General features: G+C 44.1%; 1 protein-coding gene across 2 annotated transcripts in view; it reads left to right on the top strand.

The window, feature by feature from the left end:
- The window catches only part of MAP3K20 (mitogen-activated protein kinase kinase kinase 20), a 204536-nt gene that overhangs the window by 144297 nt on the left and 36913 nt on the right, over positions 1-23326 (top strand). For both annotated transcript variants that reach the window (XM_077272676.1, XM_077272677.1), the window contains exons 12-16: positions 4703-4747; positions 14379-14409; positions 14496-14635; positions 16009-16071; positions 20992-21081. In XM_077272676.1, coding sequence (XP_077128791.1) covers positions 4703-4747; positions 14379-14409; positions 14496-14635; positions 16009-16071; positions 20992-21081 — 369 coding nt within the window. The remainder of the gene's footprint in view (positions 1-4702; positions 4748-14378; positions 14410-14495; positions 14636-16008; positions 16072-20991; positions 21082-23326) is intronic.

Here is a 23326-nt window from a genome sequence, read left to right as displayed (position 1 = left end):
TCCTGAGTTCCTGTCTGACTATCGTGACGTCTTTGAAGAATCCAAGCTTGGTTCGTTACCTCCGCACCGAGAGTGCGATTGTGCCATAGATTTAATCCCGGGTAGTAAATACCCAAAGGGTCGTTTATTTAATCTGTCTGTGCCTGAACATGCTGCTATGCGAGAATATATAAAGGAGTCCTTGGAAAAGGGACATATTCGTCCATCGTCATCTCCCTTAGGAGCCGGTTTTTTCTTTGTGTCAAAAAAAGACGGCTCTTTGAGACCATGTATTGATTATCGGCTTTTGAATAAAATCACTGTTAAATATCAATACCCATTACCGTTGCTGACTGATTTGTTTGCTCGCATAAAGGGGGCCAAGTGGTTCTCTAAGATTGACCTTCGTGGGGCGTATAATTTGGTGCGAATCAGGCAGGGGGATGAGTGGAAAACCGCATTTAATACGCCCGAGGGCCACTTTGAGTATTTAGTGATGCCTTTTGGTCTTTCTAATGCTCCGTCAGTTTTCCAGTCCTTTATGCATGACATTTTCCGCGATTATTTGGATAAATTTATGATTGTGTATCTGGATGATATTCTGATTTTTTCGGATGACTGGGACTCTCATGTCCAGCAAGTCAGGAGGGTTTTTCAGGTTTTGCGGTCTAATTCTTTGTGTGTGAAGGGTTCTAAGTGTGTTTTTGGGGTACAGAGGATTTCCTTTTTGGGATATATTTTTTCCCCCTCTTCCATTGAAATGGATCCTGTCAAGGTTCAAGCTATTTGTGATTGGACGCAGCCCTCTTCTCTTAAGAGTCTTCAGAAATTTTTGGGCTTTGCTAACTTTTATCGTCGATTTATTGCTGGTTTTTCGGATATTGCTAAACCATTGACCGATTTGACTAAGAAGGGTGCTGATGTTGCTGATTGGTCCCCTGATGCTGTGGAGGCCTTTCGGGAGCTTAAGCGCCGTTTTTCCTCTGCCCCTGTGTTGCGTCAGCCTGATGTTGCTCTACCTTTTCAGGTTGAGGTCGACGCTTCTGAGATCGGAGCTGGGGCAGTGTTGTCGCAGAAAAGTTCTGACTGCTCCGTGATGAGGCCTTGTGCCTTCTTTTCCCGTAAATTTTCGCCCGCTGAGCGGAATTATGATGTTGGGAATCGGGAGCTTTTGGCCATGAAGTGGGCTTTTGAGGAGTGGCGCCATTGGCTTGAGGGGGCCAGACATCAGGTGGTGGTATTGACTGACCACAAAAATTTGATTTATCTTGAGACCGCCAGGCACCTGAATCCTAGACAGGCGCGCTGGTCATTATTTTTCTCTCGGTTTAATTTTGTGGTGTCATACCTACCGGGTTCTAAGAATGTTAAGGCGGATGCCCTTTCTAGGAGTTTTGAGCCTGACTCGCCTGGTAACTCTGAGCCCACAGGTATCCTTAGGGATGGAGTGGTATTGTCAGCCGTTTCTCCAGACCTGCGGCGGGCCTTGCAGGAGTTTCAGGCGGATAGACCTGATCGTTGCCCACCTGATAAACTGTTTGTTCCTGATGATTGGACCAGTAGAGTCATCTCTGAGGTTCATTCTTCTGCGTTGGCAGGTCATCCTGGCATTTTTGGTACCAGGGATTTGGTGGCAAGGTCCTTCTGGTGGCCTTCCCTGTCACGAGATGTGCGAGGCTTTGTGCAGTCTTGTGACGTTTGTGCTCGGGCCAAGCCTTGTTGTTCTCGGGCTAGTGGATTATTGTTGCCCTTGCCTATTCCTAAGAGGCCTTGGACGCACATCTCGATGGATTTTATTTCAGATCTGCCTGTTTCTCAGAAGATGTCTGTCATCTGGGTGGTGTGTGACCGTTTTTCTAAGATGGTCCATTTGGTTCCTCTGCCCAAGTTGCCTTCTTCTTCCGAGTTGGTTCCTCTGTTTTTTCAAAATGTTGTTCGTTTGCATGGTATTCCTGAGAATATCGTTTCTGACAGAGGGACCCAATTCGTGTCTAGATTTTGGCGGGCATTCTGTGCTAGGATGGGCATAGATTTGTCTTTTTCGTCCGCTTTCCATCCTCAGACGAATGGCCAGACCGAGCGGATTAATCAGACCCTGGAGACATATCTGAGGTGTTTTGTGTCTGCTGACCAGGATGATTGGGTTGCTTTTTTGCCATTGGCGGAGTTCGCTCTCAATAATCGGGCCAGCTCTGCCACTTTGGTGTCCCCGTTTTTCTGTAATTCGGGGTTTCATCCTCGATTTTCCTCTGGTCAGGTGGAATCTTCGGATTGTCCTGGAGTGGATGCTGTGGTGGAGAGATTGTATCGGATCTGGGGGCAGGTGGTGGACAATTTGAGGTTGTCCCAGGAGAAGACTCAGCTTTTTGCCAACCGCCACCGTCGTGTTGGTCCTCGGCTTTCTGTTGGGGATTTGGTGTGGTTGTCTTCTCGTTTTGTCCCTATGAGGGTCTCTTCTCCTAAGTTTAAGCCTCGGTTTATCGGCCCGTATAAGATATTGGAGATTCTTAACCCTGTTTCCTTCCGTTTGGACCTCCCTGCGTCCTTTTCTATTCATAACGTTTTTCATCGGTCATTATTGCGCAGGTATGAGGTACCGGTTGTGCCTTCCGTTGAGCCTCCTGCTCCGGTGTTGGTTGAGGGTGAGTTGGAGTACGTTGTGGAGAAAATCTTAGACTCTCGTGTTTCCAGACGGAGACTCCAGTATCTGGTCAAGTGGAAGGGATACGGCCAGGAGGATAATTCTTGGGTGAATGCATCTGATGTTCATGCCTCCGATCTGGTTCGTGCCTTTCATAGGGCCCATCCTGATCGCCCTGGTGGTTCTGGTGAGGGTTCGGTGCCCCCTCCTTGAGGGGGGGGTACTGTTGTGAATTTGGATTCTGGGCTCCCCCGGTGGCTACTGGTGGAATTGAACTGGTGTCTTCATCTTCTCTGTTCACCTGTTCCCATCAAGATGTGGGAGTCGCTATATAACCTTGCTGCTCTGTTAGTTGCTTGCCGGTCAACAATGTTATCAGAAGCCTCTCTGTGCTTGTTCCTGCTCCTAGACAACTACTAGATAAGTTGGACTCTTGTCCATGTTTGTTTTTGCATTTTTGTTCCAGTTCACAGCTGTAGTTTCGTTACTGTGTCTGGAAAGCTCTTGTGAACAGGAATTGCCACTCTGGTGTTATGAGTTAATGCCAGAGTTTTAAAGTAATTTCTGGATGGTGTTTTTGATAGGGTTTTCAGCTGACCATGAAAGTGTCCTTTCTGTCTTCTGCTATGTAGTAAGTGGACCTCAAATTTGCTAAACCTATTTTCATACTACGTTTGTTATTTCATCTCAACTCACCGCCAATACATGTGGGGGGCCTCTGTCTCCTTTCGGGGTATTTCTCTAGAGGTGAGCTAGGACTAATATTTTCCTCTGCTAGTTTTATTTAGTCCTCCGGCTGGTGCTGGGCATCTAGAATCAACGTAGGCATGCTACCCGGCCACTGCTAGTTGTGCGTTAGGTTTAGTTCATGGTCAGCTCAGTCCCCATCTTCCAAGAGCTAGTTCCTATATATGCTTATGCTATGTTCTCTTGCCATTGAGATCATGACAGGTGGTGTTACTGATGTGTTTGATTTTTATTATTTTATTGGGGCTTACAACCTAAATATCCTATGAGTATGTTTTTGGAGTGTGTGAGGAAACCGGAGAACCCAGATGAAAGTCAACCAAATGCAGAGAGAACATACAAACTCCTTGTAGATGTTGTCCTTGGTGGGATTTGCACCCAGGACCCCAGTGCTGCAAAGCAACAGTGCTAACCATTGAGCCACCATGCTGCCTGTATGATTTGTGATATACTACATATAATGAGCATCCATACAATGTAGATCAGCTCCATACAAGCCATCCTCACCTACTATGTAAAATACAGCGATATTTTGTTAAAAAAAACACATGAAAAATGCAGCCATCGGATGTATGAAATAAATCAAGAGGTGGAAAAAGGAAAGTGGGAAAATGAATGGTGAAGCGGGTGTATCCAAAGATCGAGGGGCAAGGGGATAGGAAAAAAGTAGAAAAGAAAAGAAGGAATAGGTCAATATCTTATGTGATTGTTTCCGCTTCCTGCGTGGAAAAAGAAAACTGTATGTAGAGTGGTTTTGCTTAATAAAAATGATCTGATTCAAGAAAGAAATGAAGGTTATAAGAAATTCCAAGCCAAGAAAACGTCCTAAGGCTGGGTTCTCATTGCGTTATGGTAGTCCGTTAGACGGACTGCGATAGACCGCGGCATAATGCGGTGTAACGGAGTCCGTTAACGCTGCCATTAACCCCTATTATTGAGCGCATCGCCAACGCATGCCATAATCAGCATGCGCTAGCGATGTGCTGTCATTCAGTGACGGAGCCTCGGACACAGGCAGCAGCGTCTGAGGCTCCATCACCGCTAGCACAGATGAATCATCTGCGCTAGCGATATAACATAACGCGATGGCGTGTATGCTATAGCGCTATGCGTTGACGGGCTGCTTTAACGCAATGTGAACCTGGCCTAAGACTTTTTTGGTTCATCTAGTGGAGAAGAATGGAGCTCAACCATGGAATTTACTATTGTGAACCAAAGTTTAAGGACGTGTAATCCAATAATACCATTTTGTAATGAAGGCTGTGATATCAGTAGGTGATATTAATCCACGAATATTAAACTTCTTGTTCTTTTTTTCTCATTCTTTTTTTTCAGCTGCTGCCCTCCTTTGATATTTATTCATGGACTGAGGAAGATGTGGTAAGCTAAGTTAAAATATATGGAGAAGTTTAGTTAAAACTGATGCTTCGTATGACAATCTTATGACATATTTAGCAAAAATAATTACTCCATATTAGTAAAATGCACAATAAAGTCACACTTTCTAATACATTCGGTGGATCTGGGACTGTCTTTGAGTCCAAAACTGAAATCTAAGGCCTCATTCAGACGTCACGTATGCAAAACAAATAGTCAGAATTTCATCAGTTTTGGATCAAGAGTTTCATCAATGTTTGGCCAGTGTCCCAGTTTTCACCTTCAGTGTTTCATCAGTGATTTTCACTCGTGAAATAAATAAATGATAAAGCTTGTCCTCCCAATTCCAATCACCGCCAGAAACAGACTGTATACGGATGCCATCCATGTGCTGTCCACGGACCCATAGGCTTGTATGGGTAATTTTGAGCCATGACTCCGATCTGAAACGGATATGTTTTTGTGATTTTTGGGGAGATACACAGCCTGGAACCCCCCTTCCCTCCACGGATGTATGTATATAGCACCATAGACTATAATGGGTTTTCGTTCTATCTGCAAAAATTATGTATTGAACACCGGACGTCTAAAAGTGGCCTAAAATAACTGCCTCAATAATTGAAAAATAGTATGTGTTAAATATGAAATAATAGGCTAAAATATTTATATAAAGCCTTGTATGGTGATAAAACGGTTAACATATTTGACAAATCTGTTAAAATATTGCTCAACATTTCATTAGGTCATAGCAAAAAATATATAAATAAATCTTCCTATATTCAAATAATTTAGATCAATTCTGAGCAAAAAAAAAAAGAAGAAATAACGGATCTGAAATCAGTGGAAAGTCACTTGTTAGCAATTTTTAATCAGGGGGTTGTTGCAGTGGAATTTCTAGTAGCAAGCTATTTTCACTGGCTCAGAGGCACGCCATCTGAGGAAATTGGTTTTACAGTGTGACAGTAATTATAGGTTAGCTGCCTGTGCGACTCGCCTTTACTATGGCATTTTCCACAAGCTCAAGGCAGGATACTGTTAGAAAGCTGTACGGGTTCATGGAGGTATCCCTGGGCTTCAGGTGTGGAGGGTACAAGGGGCCTGTGCTTTAGCTGGAAAAAAAAAAGAAAGGACTATAAAATCGCGCTATCATATCTAATCACTGCCAATATTAGTGTCAGCAATGCATCCTAGGTAGCAGGATAATATAGGTCCTGGTTGTAGTATTTTCTAATTACAATCACAGTCTCCGGTCTCAGCTCTTCTGCCGTGCCCCTTCCAATATCATTCTGTATATCTGTACAAGAAACACGGGTATTACATACCTGGTAATGTTTTTTCATGAGACATGACGGCACCATGAGAGAGGGGATCCGCCCTTCAAGGACAGGAAACCTTCAAGATAAAAGGGGCGGCTCCTCTCTCCGCATCAGTTGTTTTACAGAGCACGAGAGGAACTCCGCCGGTTAGTGTACACATAAATAATACATACTTTATAATTCTAATCACCAACACCCAAGGTAGTGTATAACGCTAATAATGCACCCAACTAATGACGTGATCAAAAGGGTGGAAATATAAAGATGCCGTCATGTTTCATGAAAAAACACATTATCAGGTATGTAATACCCGTGTTTTTCCATCATGCATGATGGCACCACGAGAGAGTTACAGAGATTTGTATTCTCTTTAGGGAGGGATCACTGCTTGTAACACTCTTCTCCCAAATGTGAGATCAGAGGTAGCAGATAGGTCTAACCTATAATGTTTAAAAAATGTAGATGGAGAGGACCAAGTGGCCGCCTTACAGATTTGGTTGATGGTAGCATCTGCTCTCTCCGCCCAGGACGTCGCCATAGCCCTTGTGGAGTGGGCTTTTAGACCCTGTGGAACAGCCCTGCCTGCACTACTATACGCTAGAATAATGGCCTCTCTCACCCATCTAGCGATAGTTTGCTTTGAGGCTTTAAGGCACTTTCCTGACCCCTGGAATGAAACAAATAAAGCCCTCTGTCTCCTCTAGGATTTTGTTGCCTCTAAATACTGCAAGATACATCTCCTGACATCTAGGCAATGGAGCCTCTCCTCTTTTTTTGTTGCTAGGGTTAGGACAAATAGAGGGTAGAGTTATATCCTGAGCCCTATAGAATCTTGACACCACCTTGGGGAGATATGCTAGATCTAACTTTAATACAACCCTGTCGTCCTTAATTTGTGTGTAAGGAGGATCTGCCAATAACACATGTAAATCCCCAACCTACGGACCGATGTAAGTGCTACAAACAAAGCTGTTTTTAATGTTAGTACCTTATCTGATGTTGTATTTAATGGCTCAAAGGGGCTTTCTGTCAAAGCGGTCAACACTAAATTAAGATCCCATGGTGGAGGAGTAGGGGATGGTACAGAGTCAGCTCTACTACACGCTCGGATAAACCGGGTCACCCACCTATTGCTTGCCAGGTCACAGTTGAATAAGGCTGCTAGAGCTGAAATGTGCACTTTGAGGGTACTAACAGCCAATCCCAGATCTAAACCCTTTTGCAGGAACTCCAGTATTGCCACTATCAGGACCTCCCCTTCCCGTATTGGCCCTGAGCCGGACAAGAATTTCTTCCATATCCTCCCATAAATCCTGGTCGTTACTGGTTTTCTGCTACTAAGTAAGGTGGATATTAAATCAGTTGAGAACCCTTCTTTTTCTAACAATGACCTTTCAAATGCCAGACTTGCAAATGCAGCCCGGAATTCTGCGGGTGGCTGAAGGGACCCTGTGTTAGAAGGTCCCGGTCCTCTGGGAGTACCCATGGGTCTGTCAATGACATCACTCTCAGCCAGTAAAATCATGGTCTTTTCGGCCAAAAGGGAGCTATTACAATTACCCTGGCCTTGTCCTCTCTGATCTTCAGAACTGCTGGTAACAGACATATCGGTGGGAAGGCATACAAAAGTCCTGACGTCCATTCTATGCTGAAGGCGTCTACTACTAACGGCCTGTCTGTTGGGTTTAGGGAGCAGAATTTCTGAACCTTTTTGTTGGCTTTTGAAGCAAAGAGGTCTACACTGGGTCTTCCCCACATGTGCACTATCTGTTGAAAACTGGACTTTTTTAGGGACCATTCTCCTTGCCTCAAGCAGTTCCTGCTTAGAAAGTCCGATCTCAGGTTGTTTACACCTCGGATATGAAGGGCCGATAATGAGAGGAAATTCTGTTCTGCCAGAGCCATGAGTTTTTTGGTTAACTGCATCAGTGACCGAGAACTGGTGCCCCCTTGGTGGTTTACATATGCGACCGCTGTTCGGTTGTCCGATAGGACTCTCACATGATGCCCTGTTAAGTGTGGAAGTAACCTCCTTAGCGCTTTTTTGATTGCTAGGAGTTCCCACTCGTGTGAGGATAGATTTTTTTCCTCCTGAGCCCAGGGGTCTTGGACCCATAGTGTGTCTGAGTGAGCTCCCCACCCCCAAGGACTGGCATCCGTTGTGATTACTTTGGAGGCTGTGTATATCCAGGGAACTCCTCTCGGAGATGACTCTATCTGTAACCACCATCTGAGTGATTGGAGTACAGAGACCGGGAGAATGAGCTTCTGCTCTAGCTGCCCCTGAAGTTCCAGGTCGTTCTGCAGCACACACCATTGCAGTTCTCTTGCATGGAACTGGGCCCATTTTACTGCTGGTATGCAGGAGGTTAGGGACCCTAACACCGACATGGCTCTTCTTAAAGTCATTTCTGGCTTTTTTATTGTTGTTACAATTATTTTTTTGATTTTTTCCTCTTTTTCTTCTGGGAGGCAACTCTCCTGCGCCACCGAGTCTACCGTTATCCCCAGGAAATTCTGGACCATTGCTGGTTCCAGTTTGGATTTTTTAAGGTTCAGTTGCCATCCCAGCGTCTGTAGTGTGTCCATCACTATCCTGACTTGCTCTTGACAGTGAGAAAAAATTTTCCCCACTATCAGGAAGTCATCTAAATAAGGTATTATCAGAGTATCTTTCTCTCTGAGATGTGCTGCGGCATCTGCAATCAGTTTTGTAAATACCCGTGGGGCTGTTGCTATCCCAAAGGGCAGAGCCCTGTACTGAAAGTGACGTAACTGGGACCCGATCTGAACTGCCACCCTGAGAAACTTGCCATCTTGTTGTCTGATTGGGACGTGGTAATCAGCGTCCTTTAGGTCTAGGACTGATGTGTAACACTGAGGATATAGGAGTTTGACTGCTGAATTTATCGTCTCCATTTTGAATGACGGGATTATTAGAAACCTGTTGAGGCCTTTCAAATTTATGATTGTTCTCCAAGAATTGTCCGTTTTTTTTTTTTTATAAGAAAAAGGGGGGAATAAAAACCATCAATTCTTTCCTCTATCGGAACCTTTTCCAGGACATGTTTGTCTAGGAGCGATATTACTTCCCCTTCCAGACTCTTTTGTTTTTCTTGTGGGGACTGTACTGGAGTCTGCATGTTTTTTCTTGGAGCGCCAATGGTGGAATTTTAATTTGAGGCCTGAACCCACAATTTGTCTGATCCACGCGCTGGATAAGATCCAGGGCCGGCTCCAGGTTTTTGAGGGCCCCGGGCAAAAGAGTCTCAGTAGGCCTCCCCCTTTAATACATACCACAATTCATGATGCCCAGATACAGCAGAGAAATATAGCTATATAGTACAATGCCAGATTTCACTTCTTACATGATTGATAGCTATTGTAAATTCTGCAGTGTATATATACAGGACAGGAGGAGTGGTGTTGTGCAGAGTATATATACACAGGACAGGAGGAGTGGTACTGTGCAGTGTATATATACAGGACAGGAGGAGTGGTACTGTGCAGTGTATATATACAGGACAGGAGGAGTGGTACTGTGCAGTGTATATATACAGGACAGGAGGAGTGGTACTGTGCAGTGTATATATACAGGACAGGAGAAGTGGTACTGTGCAGTGTATATATACAGGACAGGGGGAGTGGTACTGTGCTGTGTATATATACAGGAGGAGTGGTACTGTGCAGTGTATATATACAGGGGGAGTGGTACTGTGCAGTGTACATATACAGGGGGAGTGTACTGTACAGTGTATATATACAGGGGGAGCGGTACTGTACAGTGTATATACTTCAACAGCCGCCCAGCCCAGGCCCCAGTACCTGTCCTGTATATATATTATATATACTGCATCTATACAGCCTGTATAGATACAGTATATACATATACAGGACAGGCGCTGGGGGCCTGGGCTGGGCGGCTGCTGAAGTATATAATATACTTCAGCAGCTCAACTGCAGCCACCGAGCCCATGGCCGCCCCAGCTCACCCAGACTGTCTGCCTGATAAGCTCAGCACTGCAGCCAGGGGCAGGAGAGCATAGCAGGAGAATGTGCTCTCTCCACCCACAAACAGTGTCACGCTGGCTGCGTTCTTAACCCCTATGTGCCTGCCTGGCCCTGCATGGACGGAGAAGATGCTTGTGCCAGCTCCCACTGCCCGCACCTGTAAGACCTCCGTGCCCGCAAATTGAAAGGGCAAGTGGCCAGATGGATCTATGACAGCGTAAGTGGGCCCCCCGTCTCGCCAGGGCCCCGGCACTTGCCCGGGTGTGCCAGGTGCTGATGCCGGCCCTGATGAGATCCTATCCCAGGCTGGAAGGAAGTGATAGAGCCTCCCTCCCACCTGAGAGAGACCGTCACTGGGAGGGTTTCTTGGTATCTTTGGAGGGCTTGCCAAAATAGAAGCCTTTTCCTCCCCTGGATCGCTTGTCAAAGTTGTTTCTGTCTCGGTCTTTATACTGCTGTCTTCTGAACTTTCAGCCTCTCTGAAAGGAGCGCCGAAAGGACTGGAATGGCTGTTTTGGGAAATTCTTTTTCTTGTCGCCGGCTTTTTCCAATACCTCATCCAATGCCGGTCCAAACAGGAAATTCCCTTCACATGGTAGAGAGCAAAGTTTCATCTTTGACTGTGTGTCTCCCGGCCAGCATTTAAGCCATATCACACGGCGTCCTGTATTGGATAATGCTACTGACTTTGCTGCCAGTCTAGCTGAGTCTGCTGAAGCCTCAGCTAGAAATGCTGGCGCTGCTCTTATCGCCAGTATTGCCTCTATGACAGTCTCTCTGGGAACCTTTTGTTCTACCTGCTCCTCCAGGTTGTCTATCCATATTTTTAGGGATCTGGCTACACAAGTGGCCGTGGTAGCTCGCCTTAGTGCTCCTGCCGAGGCCTCCCATGCTGTTTTCAGGCAACTGTCTGTTTTCCTGTCCAGTGGTTCTTCAGAGAACCTAAATCCTCAAAGGGCAGGGAGGATTTTCTGGCAACTTTTGAAATCGCCACATCAATCTTTGGAGCCCTATCCCAAGATGAGGATGCATCCTCCTCAAAAGGATATCTCCTCTTTAGGGAGTTGATTATCTGGGACTTCTCCGGTTTTTGCCATTCCCTCCTAACCAGTTCCTGTAGCTGTTCATTAATAGGGAATGATCTTCGTTTTTTCTTTTGCAGACCACTAAACATGAGTTCTTGGGCTGACTTTTTTGCTTTCTTGTCTACCAGCCCCATGGTAGAGCGAACAGCTTTTATAAGCTTATCCGTAGCCTCCGCTGGAAATGTATCTTCCTCCTCTGAGCTACTATCTGAGCAACGAGCTATATCTGAGTCCTCCTCTGACTCTGAAGACCTACAGACCTCTGACTGGATTAGAGATCTTAGGCTCTCCATAAAGGAGGGTGTTTCCTCTGCCACTGTCTTGTTAATACACACCTGACAGATTTTTACTCCAGGATATTTTTAAAGGCTTTTTGTACAAGGGACATTCCTTATTCTTAGTTTTTGCCTTATATTTTTTGAGGACCTCATATACTCCACCCCCCCCCCCCCCAATGTATGTAAGAAAAGAGGGGAAAGATGGAGACAAGAGAGGAGAAAAGAACAGACATTAGCGTGCTGGACTTTCTCGAAGTTCACTCACCACTCGGATGTTTAAAAGTATGGGTATCGGATCCGGAGGTTGACTGGTTTTCCCATCGTCTCCCAGTGAGACCAAGGACCCCTCCTTGGTTTGTGATCCGCCCGCACGCTGTCCGAGCAGCTTCTACTGCTGTCATGGTGTATCTGGCTCTTCTCACTTGAGCGAGACCACCTCTCCCGCACCTCTTGCTGTGGCAGTAAATGTTCCGGCGAAAAACTCTCCATCTTACAAACTACCACGTAACAAGAGCAGTCAATCAACAATCAACCTGGACAGGTTAGTGACACAGGGCACTACTTCTGATTCCTTTAAATAGCCTCACTTCCCTTTTTTTTTTCTTTTAATTAATAGGTCACCTGGTTGATCCTGTCTTTAATGGCTGCTTAGCGCTCCAGCACCTGCACGCTATAATCAGGTGTGTGCGTGCCCCCATCAAGCTGATTTGATTGATTACCTGGTTGATCCTGCCTGCATCCCACGATGCGCCGCTGGCAATCACTTCTGGTGCGCGCAGATGCCATTAACCGATCACTTGGTTGATCCTGCCTCTGTTGGTAGCCTGCATCTAAGCGCTCACCCGGCAATCACCTCCATTGCATGCAGATCTAATCGATCGTTCACCTGGTTGATCCTGCCTCCGCTGGTCGCCGCATCTAAGTGCGCACCCAGCCGCTACTTCCGATGCGCGCTAATGCTTTTGGTCCCTCCTTGTGCACACAAAAGTTCCGGGTGCCGCCAGGTGCTGTGCGCACGCCCACGCTTCCTTCTTCCGGCCGCGCGGTACACGGTGCCGGCGAAGGAAGCTTTCGGTCCCCCTCCATAGAGAACGGGGAATGTGACTGCGGCGCCGGACCGCAGGCGTGCCTCAGCACGAGTACTCACCAGCGCCTCCTCCATACGCCATTCCCCTGGAAGGAACCACCACGCTGCTTGCAGGTACTCCACACATCGTTCAGCCGTGGGGGGAAGGGGAGGGGGAAGGGGAGGGGGGTGACTGCGCTGTGTGCACAACAGGGAGGCCATCAGTACCTCTAAGGAGCTTTACCTTGCCCGGGCACCGATGTGCCTCACAGGCTGCATGGCCACTAAGGGTCAACAGGGAGGGCACAATGACTGTGACCTCCGAGGACTTTAACAAATAGCAGCTTCTGTGGTATCAGAGGGAACACGAAATGTGGCCTCTGACTCTATCTTCACCCAGGCGTCGCCTCACGGGCTGTGGCCATGCTTTGCTCAGGGGGGCATGGATATACATGGCCCCCCAGGCGACTACTGGCACCTGGTGATGGAAGCAGCAGACTAGTGCCTGCCCAAATCCATCTGACCCAGGCATCCTCTTCTGTCTTCAGAAGTCTTCCGTCTTGAGGGTTCCCCATCAAGGACAGGAAACCAACTGATGCGGAGAGAGGAGCCACCCCTTTTATCTTGAAGGTTTCCTGTCCTTGAAGGGCGGATCCCCTCTCTCTCGTGGTGCCATCATGTATGATGGAAAAAGCTTGTTTCTAAAGAGAATATGTTACAAGTGAGTCAACTGATTTGTGAAATTTTGCCAAACATTTAACCATTTCTAGCATTACGTCAATCGACTCACAATTAGGAGTAGGAATTAATGAATAATTATCTGTGACTCATATCTTGCATATCTTGAAATATGGGGAATTTTGTAATTATCTTTGCTTCCTACCTGTAGACCGAATTTTTCTTAAGGCTCCCATACAAAATAGATGAATGTTGTCCAAGTCCACCAATATCAGCAGGATTGTCCAACCATCTAATGTGCATGGAGGCCTCCCGCCTGACAACTTCTGTTTCATTTCAAGTGCCCTTTTGTCTCTACAGGAGATAAGCCACCACTGGTATCTGGTAGTGACTTTCTCCTCTCTCACATATGAAAACATATGTGGGTCATATGTATTCTGGGAGTCTGGCAAGAGAGCTGTCAACTAAGAAAGCATTCTGCTGAGAGCTTTCTAAGGTGTATGGTCAACTTTAGACTGTAGGGACGAACCCAACTATGGAAGATGTCCGGACTTTCCTCTCAACCTCATTCCCATTCATGTAAAGGTCAAGGTTCTTAGCCAAAGCATTATTTTAATATATAGCACATTAAATCTTTGAGTTCCTAAATATTCTGTAAATGTTGAACCAGAAAATGTTGAGTAACTAAAAAGCAGTATGTATGCAGTTTGACTATCGTAGAAAATCCAACAATATGGGACTCATACTGACAACACAGGCACCAAATACAGTACAAATGGTTCACATGAATACATCAGAAAGCCTGAGCTTGAGAAAGATGGAGAATGGACACATACTCTTCTGCAGGAAGCAGGTGGACCCTACATTCTTGACCTCCATATTTTAGCACTTCCAAGACACCAAATCCCTAATACCGTTTCCTGCAACTTTGTGTTCTGTCCTCTCTCACCCCAAGTGCAATTTCCAGCTGTGACTTGCATCTCCCTGCAGTCGCTGGGACCTTTTACAGTAATAAGCAAAAACGAACCTGTTTATGGAGCAGAAGTCCACCACGTCCTTCAAAATACAATTTCTGATTGGTTTTGAGAAAATTACCAGATGTTAGAGGACAAAAATAGCCAATCAAATGACCAGAGATGTTCACACAAATGATAATTCTATTATCAGATAATGTCTGACCTTTTTTTCCTGTTTTTTCAGTCTTTCTGGGTGCAGCAGTTGGTGAAAACCGGTGGGTCTCTGAAGTCATTTACCGATTTTATTGTTTCTCCTCTGTGTGTTGCACGGCTTGCTCTCATATTCTTCTTTCATTTGTAGATGACAACTCCGGTTCGCAAAACATTTATCCATTTCTATTTAAAGAGCATCACATTACTGGAAAGAGACTGCTCTTACTTGAGGAACACGATCTGAAAGATATGGGCATAGTGTCCAAAGGTCATATCATCCATATAAAGGTGTGTGAAAAATTCCGTTATAGAAACACATTAGTAGTGGTCATAATTAGTGATGAGCGAGTATACTCATTGCTTGGGTTTTCCCGAGCACGCTCGGGTGGTCTCCTAGTATTTGGATGTGCTCAGAGATTTAGTTTTTGTTGATGCAGCTGCATGATTTACGGCTGCTAGCCAGCCTGAGTACATGTGGGGGTTTCCTGGTTGCTAGGGAATCCCCACATGTATTCAAGCAGTCTAACAGCCATAAATCATGCAGCTGCCTTGACAAAAACTAAATCTCCGAGCACTCACAAATACTCGGTGACCACTCGAGCGTGCTCGGAAAAACCCGAGCAACGAGTATGCTCGCTCATCACTAGTCATAATGTAGATTTATCATAGTCTGTATCCTTGAGAAGTAATATTTTGTAAGAGCCATAGCAATACTGGAATAGAGAATAACTCCAGAAGAGCAAAAGATTGTCATTAAAGAAGCCCTCCTCCTCCCATCAAAGTTTTTATCCTCTTAATACATTGCAGTCATCATATTATATAGCACCGTATACTTACAATTGCTTATTTTGTCTTTCAACCCAGCTAATTCTTCTCTTTTTCATTAGGTCTATGACATCACATGATTAAAAGCTAGCTGAATCCTGCTAAGCTCTATGTAGAAACAGGAAGTCAATTTTCCCTGCATGAGTCATCACTGCAAAAGTCCCTGGCAGGAGGGAAGAGCAGGGTCAGGAGTTGAAAGGGAAATGATTCATGAAGGAAAAAGAGACTTCTTGTTTCTACATCGAAAAGAGAAGAATTTACTGGGTAGAAAGGCAAAATTAGTAAGTGCAAGTGCTATATAATATGATGACTGCAATATATTAAGATGATAAAAACTTTGATGGCAACTAGTGATGGACCCCTGGATGTTCGGGTTCAGCGGGTTTGGTCAAATAGTTTAAAAAAGTTAAAAAAATATTTTAAAAAAGGTTGATGGGAGTAGTACTCTGTCATAAGCCGGCGCCTCTGTGACAGGAGGTAAACTTTCTACCGCCGGTCAGAGCTGCTGGCGTTCGGACCGGCAGTAATAATCTTACGGCCGATTAGAGCCACCGGTGTTTCTTGCGCTGTAATGCAGATGGGGGGAAAACAGCCGATGTTCGGGGTGCAGAATCCAAACAGTAACACAGACGTCCATGCTCTGGGTCCGTGCCCAAAAGGTAGGTGTTCGGTACGGACCCCGAACTTTACTGTTCAGGTTGCCCATCACTAATGGCAATCATACTCAACTGCACATAAATGATATCCACCCCAATATTCCTTGCTAGCAAGTCTTTCTTGAAAACATAGAAATGGTATTTACCTAGACTGAAGTATTTTATTATTTTGTTTTGCAGGCTGCAATTGAAAAATTGACATATGATTACCTGACTCTCTTTCATTTCCCTCCATTAATGAAGGTAATACTTTAATACAAGTTTATTCCCATAAATGTGTGGGAAAACAAGAAGAGGATGTGTTTATAGACTTCTATGGGTGCTGTAGGATAGTTTATGTTGACATCCAGGACACTTTTTGCAACATTTCCGATTGGGGGATCTGCATGCACATTAGTTTTGTACTAGCTGTTCCTAAGTTTAAACTGGATCTGTTGATATTTAAGTGATCCCATTCTGGATCAACTATAGTTTATTAGCGGATAACTTTATATCCAAATGTTATTTTTTTTAGGAGTCTTCAACTAAAGCCATGTCAGGAAATGACAACAAATTTGTGTGCTATCACCCCCTGTCGTTACCAAAACAGAGGGGTTCGGGGACCAATATAAGCCATTGAATACTGTTAAAGATTATTGGACAGATTGTGGTCATCCAAAATTTAATTACAGACAAAAGTGGTATCTGCTGACCTCCATACACATGGGCCCTCTGCTCGTGATAGAGGAGAAAGACGCCGCCTAACTCCACTGGCAGTGTACTAACTCCCTTGAAAACAAAAAGATCGGCCTTTTAAATTCCACTTTCTCTCCCCCAGGAAAGAGTCAAAAGGCCCCTTACACAACAGATGGGCCCCTTAACACAAAGATGAGCCCCTTAGGCCCCTTTCACGCATCAGTTTTTTGCCGTCAGTCACAATCCGTTGGCTCGACGGATCCGTTGCAGATTGTGAAAAACTGATGCGACGAATTAGTTTTTTCAACGGATCCGACTAGCGGATCTGGCTAATTGGATCCTAAATAAATTGGAGCATGCTCAGTTAAAAAAAACGGAATCCGTTGCCGGATTCCGTCATTTGACGGATCCGGCACCCATAGGCTTCCATTCTAGCAAATGAAGGACAGCGACGGATCTGTCGCTGTCCGATTTTTCGAAGTACACAAAAAACGTTATTTTGTCCATTGTATGTAGCTGGTCGCCGGACAATTTTCGATGGATCCGGCAAACGACGGATGAAACGTGAGGCCATCCGTCACAATCCGTCGCTAATACAAGTCTATGAGAAAAAAACGGATCCGGCGGCATCAGTCGCCGGATCCGTTTTTTTTCAAAATTCAATGGATTGTGACTGATAGCAAAAAACTGATGTGTGAAAGGGGCCTTACACATCAGATGGTCGTTCCGTCTGACCTTGGGTTCACCCAACCTTTATCAAGTGTGTATGGGAAATATTAAGATTCCCATACATCGTAGGTAGCTGTTGGCTGAATACTTGTAAAGCTGACAGCTATGTCACCCAGTCCTCTTATGTATATACTTGCATGTATGGCGAGATTGCAAGTCATTTTAATAGAGAATGGGGAGTAAGTAGCTTGTAAATATCTCTCGTGGCGGCTTGGACGAATGTCCAATACTGCCGTTCACCAACATCATCTGTCGCGAGAGTTGGGAGTCTCCCAAATGCATTCATGGTTAGCAGACTCATCCGAAATGAGTGGGTTTGGACAACATTTCTCTAATGTGTATACTGATTCTCCTAATTTCTCATCTCCAGTGGTGGGATCATCTAAATTAGGTGGGATTTTCCTTTAACGAAACATGCACAATTTTACAAATGAATGAGTAAATATATTAGGATACAGTTTTACATGACAGGCACAACATGAAACACATAAACGTAGAATTCAGGTATCCATTACCTTCTATTAGAGGTCTGTTAAACTCAGAAATGAATACAAAAAAGATCAACAAAGCGAACAATCACTAAAACCCTTCTTCAAATATGTCTCAGTTTATATACATAACAGGACTTGCTGTGCATCCTGAAATGAAACTCTTAACCGGCGACTTAGAGGACCAGAAATCCTTTGTTGAAACTAAATGAACTCTATGATACAGGCAGAAAAAGCTGCATGCCATCCATTCTCTATTCACATCCGCTAGCAGTGACATTAAGATCAGCTGCTGCAGACTCTGCCAACTACAGACTATCTATGGATGCAAATCTTGGAAAACTGTGCCAAGAAACTATTTGACTGTTGTGCGCCTGTGTGGGGCCAATTGTCAATGAAATCTTATTCATAGTTTGCTGTCTTCGGAGCATTTATTCTCAGACAAATCTATAACAAATGATCTAGGAAACAGTGGCACGTAATATAGCGGAGCTGAATCTGTCATTTATTAAGTATTAATACATTGGGAAAAGATTTACAAGTTATAAGAGATAATATATCAATTGAATACAAACAGAGAAATGATCCAGCTGGAAGTGGAGGCAGTTCAGACTTTGTGGGACTTTATTAGACAACTAAAGCGATAAATAGTTCTTCAAAAAGAAAAATGTTTACATAGCAAACACCTGGCACACCAGTGAGGAGGATCAACGCGTTTCAACTAAGAAGTCTTACTCATGATCTACCTGGGGGCCCGATCCACGAGTATAAAGTATCAAATTGAACCTGCATGATTTCAGCCATTTATGTTTAACTCCGAAACGCTCACTGACCCGCAAGGGGGACTAGTCGGACATGCAGTTCCTCCGCAGCTTCTCCCTGCCCGCTGCCGTTTAGTGATAGGTGTCTCCCTATTCACGCACATAGAGACCTGTCACTCTAGGGCAGTGGGAGGGGAGAAGCTGCCGGGGACTGAGCCACATGGGAGACTAGTCATGCAAGTGCTTCCCTGGCGGCTTGTCTCCACCCGCTGCCCTTGAGTGATAGGTCTCTCCCTATTCATGCATACAGGGAGAGACCTGTCACTCTAATGCAGCGGGCGGGCAGAAGTTGCCAGGGACCAAGCCGCACTGGAAACTAGTCCGACATGCGGTTCCCTGCCCGCTGTCGTTGAGTGATAAGTCTCTCCCTATTCACACACGCAAGGAGAGACCTGTCACTCCAGAGCAGTGGGCATGGAGAAGCTGCTAGGGACCAAGACACATGGGAGACTAGTCAGACAGTCTGAGGTTAGAGTTACAGTTATGTGCAGTATGATTCTGCATCACTTCTCAGGTCCTGCATCACTTCTCAGGTCCTGCATCACCTCTCAGGTCCTGCATCAGGCCTATGACCATGTTCCCACATGGCGTAAACACTATTTTTTACTTGCAGAAAATCTGCTGCATTTAACAGATCAAGCAAAGTAAATGAGATTTCATAAAAACTAACATCCCCTGTGTATTTAAAGACACTGTTGAACTGTGTGCTTTTGATGCATTTTTCCTCTATAGTCTTCTTTGGGAAACAAAAGAATGTCCAGCTTCACCGAGTCCGTAAAAAAGAGTTTTCTTTATTCACAAACTTTAAACATGGAGGATACAGACTTCAGCACAACCATTTGGGTAAGAATCTCAACGCGTTTCTGGAGACTAAGCTCCCTTAATCATGACATGATTAAGGGAGCTTAGTCTCCAGAAACGCGTTGAGATTCTTACCCATATGGTTGTGCTGAAGTCTGTATCCTCCATGTTTTAAGTTTGTGAATAAAGAAAACTCTTTTTACGGACTCGGTGAAGCTGGACATTCTTTTCTTTTTTGGACTTTATACGCTTGGACACAGCGGGTCCGTGCTCCCGAGGTTTGGTTCTTGCATCACGGGTGAGCTGGTTTATATTCCTTCTTCTTTGGGGAGCCTGAAAAAAGGCATGTAAAAAAATGTAGCTGTGTTTTTAAATACAGAATCTCAACATTTAAAAACATGCAGCTTTAAATCTGGACCAAAAGCCATCAATCAAGGGGGGAAAGCAACAAAAAGACACAGCAAAAATGTAATTATCAGAGCAGATTGCCATTTTTATGAGGACACCTGCAGATACAATACAGCAGAAAAAAAGCTGCGTTATTGCTCTTGGGAACATGGACTAACTCAATCCATCAGTTTTGACCTGAGTGTACCATTAAAGGGGTTCCCATAGACTAAAGTTATCAGCTATATACAGGACTGATTGGCGTTTGTCCGATGTCTGGGATCACCAAAGATTTGGAGAACCAGGTTCCTTTTTCTACCCTGTTTAAATGGAATAGTATGCAGCATTCCTGCTTGATGGCCCGCTATATCCGGAAGTCACATAGACTTCTTATGGAACTGCCCAATTTTTGGAACACACATACAAATAAATGTAAAGAGCTAAGTATATGGGAGTGGTGGACAACATGGCTTTGTTTTCTAGATATATATAGGTCCCATCAGTCAGAGCCATATTTGTCATACCCGTAAATGTATGATATGGAGCAACCACTTGTATTAGATTTAAAAAAATGGTCCATTAATTGTACATTGCATTGTAATTTAGCCCTACTCAAGTAAATCACATAAAGCCTTTTTATTTCACATCTATCGTAGTTTTGTTTATGCTTTTATCCATTATTTTTCTTCAGTACACAGAAGCGTAAAGTTTTCCATTTCCATAAAAGACCTGAATCAATATGAGTTCACAGCTCAGGCTGGGGTCAGGTCTATGTGTCGGTAGACTTTCCATATGCCTACTGTGACATGTTCTCATTAATACAGGTAAATGACATTGATTCAGGGACCAGAGACATAAAAACTGCCTGTTGATCAAACAATTCACTTTTTAGAATGCTGCAAGTAAATCATTTATTTCACTAGTAAATTAGTCATGTCAGTCCATTTACATGGAGCAGGAACCAGCTGGGCTTTTGTGATGGATACTTTTGAGCAATTCCTTAAGTTCCTGAATGCAAAATGCAGCTTGAATGACTGGAACTTGCAGAGCATCATACAAACACCAGGAGTTTGAAGCCATTGTGCCAAGTATTCATGTGTGTGGGAGGCATCTATCCCCGGCGGTGATGTCAGCTAAGGAACAGAAATACTTCTGAGTCGGTCCCCCTGCAGCCGCTCTGAAACTCACGGAGGCTGGATGCAGGAGATCTTTAGAAAGAAGTTCTACTTGGACTGATGTACTTTATCTCATTTATGTTTCAGGATCTTGCATTTGAGAATGAAGATGAAGAGAGGATGGTGAACCTAGAACTTGTGTTTGGATATCATTTGAAGTCTGGAAATAGACCGGAGGTAAAATAAATGTAAAATAAAACCATAAATCTGCCTACCCTACAAGGAGAAGACAGTTATTACAAAGCGTATCAATGAAAAAGTGCCCATAATAAATATCACTTCCTAAATATGAAACCTATGAAAACTATATTTTTTTTCTTGGAGTATTTTATACATCTTGAATAAATTGCCCTTTATTTATCCTGAAAGGCAGTGTTGCCCAAAGGGTAACTACCTGATGTGCAACCCCGCATAATGATGAAACGTGGGTGCTCTGGTATTAGTTCATGGGCATCTTGTATTTGCCTGAATCTGTGGTCAAGTTCTACTCTATTTGTATTTTGCTAACAATAGATTAAGATTTGTACCCCCCAATATGGCAGGTTGGCCATTAGTGCTCTAATCCCTAGTCTGACGCCCTGCCATGCGCATTTTCCAGTTTATACTTCGCGTTTCCCCGCGTCTCTTGGGTATTGGTTCTAATTTTTGACCTTTCAGCTGTTGCAAAACGGAACTTCAGCCACAGGCAACAGAGGTACCGGTTGGAGACAGCGCTCTGGAGGGCTCTCACTTTCATCGTGCTGTGCTATTTTTCATACCAAATGTCCTGAAAGTTTTAGCCTATAACACTTTCCATATTTGTTTTGCTTTCACTCATAAAGGTGTCCTATATTTGATTCCTGATATCTCCACAATGGAGAGCCAAAATTAAAAAACAAACACTTTGTAATTCCGCTCTGCAGCCACTATTACATGGTATGTCCAGTTCAAAATGAAAAAATTGGTGAAAGTTCCTCAAGTGAAATAACCTTCTGTGAAAAGTTGCCAAGATGGTACATCAGGAGTGATGATATCCTTTTTTACATCTGTACCAACTCAAAGTATGCATCCGTTTCACATATGAATATTGCATTTTAAGCACAGGAAAGGTACAGCGTAAGTTTTGTCCCTTTCATTTAGTGTAGGGAGAGTTAAAGAGAACCTGCCATCAGCAAATTAGACCCCTACCTGGAGGCATATACTTGTGAATGCTCTTTAATGCCTATTTCATGCTTATCATTCTTGCAATATTTAGTTTGGAAATTGAAGAACAATCCAGCTCCAAAGTTTTAATCACAAGTGAGGTGGCCAACGCTGCACTTTCAGCATTTATGCCTTTCTCCATTTCACCGCTAACAATAATGTAAACCAGACTGACCCCATCATAATCAACGCAGCCCATGTGCTTCCATTTGCATCAGTTAGCAAACAGCTCTGTTTTGGGCTAAAACGAAACCAATAGATGAACCCCCAAAGAGCCACATATATATATACTTTCATTCCGCTTCATAGTTGGAGCTTTTAGATTAAGCAGAGCTTTGTTTTCCGGCTGTTACTTTACATTCCGCTGTTTCATCTCCCGTTATTATAAATCTGTCCCAATTTTTAGACTGCAGTCAAGTTACCTTTAGTCACCATCCTGCATGCAGATTGGCACCCCATGTGGAACAGCTCAGCCCTCATCAATCCTGCTCCATTTTTTCTTCTCCACCTTTCTAGTAAGGACAGCTGATTCTATTACAGAGGTATTTGGTGCTGTGTGACTGGAGAGCTACATCTGTCAAACCAGCACCCTGGCGTTCCCATTCAAATACTATAGAGAAAATGAGTTTCTTGCCCGTTTTCCCATGTGAATGATGAAAAAAATTAATTAATTTTGCCATCTGATGAAAAGGGAAGAATAATAACGCGCTAAAAACATCAAATCAATTTTCCGTTATCATGTCTCCTAACACGGGATGTGATAATAAAACATGTATAATACCTGAGCGAAGCTTGTATAAGCCCCTGCAAATAATGGGGCAGATTTATCATTAATATCACACTGGTGCTATGGAAAGACCGTCAGTAATTTGGGCTATGTCTACTAGGGTCGTTTCACATCATGGTGTGTCATGAAGACACTTGCCAAACACGTGCCCCATACATATGCAAATTGTACACCTATACACTTAGATATATCACCATTGGTTCTACTAGTAAAAATGGTTTGCTGAATATTATACATTTTGGGGTGTATTATTCATCCTTGTTAACTAATTGTGAAAAGGGTACCAACATATAATTTCCAAATTTCCAATAGGTTGGACTATATTTTACTAATTCTTACCAAAAGTGGTCCTGTACGCAAAACATGCATCACAATGTGAATAAATGATGGGCCTGAAAAGACCCCATGTGTCATCCTCCATGGTCTACACTGGTGTCAATGCTTTGCACACGG

The sequence above is a fragment of the Ranitomeya variabilis genome, chromosome 7 (assembly GCF_051348905.1).
Source record: "Ranitomeya variabilis isolate aRanVar5 chromosome 7, aRanVar5.hap1, whole genome shotgun sequence".
NCBI lineage: Eukaryota > Metazoa > Chordata > Amphibia > Anura > Dendrobatidae > Ranitomeya > Ranitomeya variabilis.
This window is presented reverse-complemented; position numbering and strand designations above follow the sequence as displayed.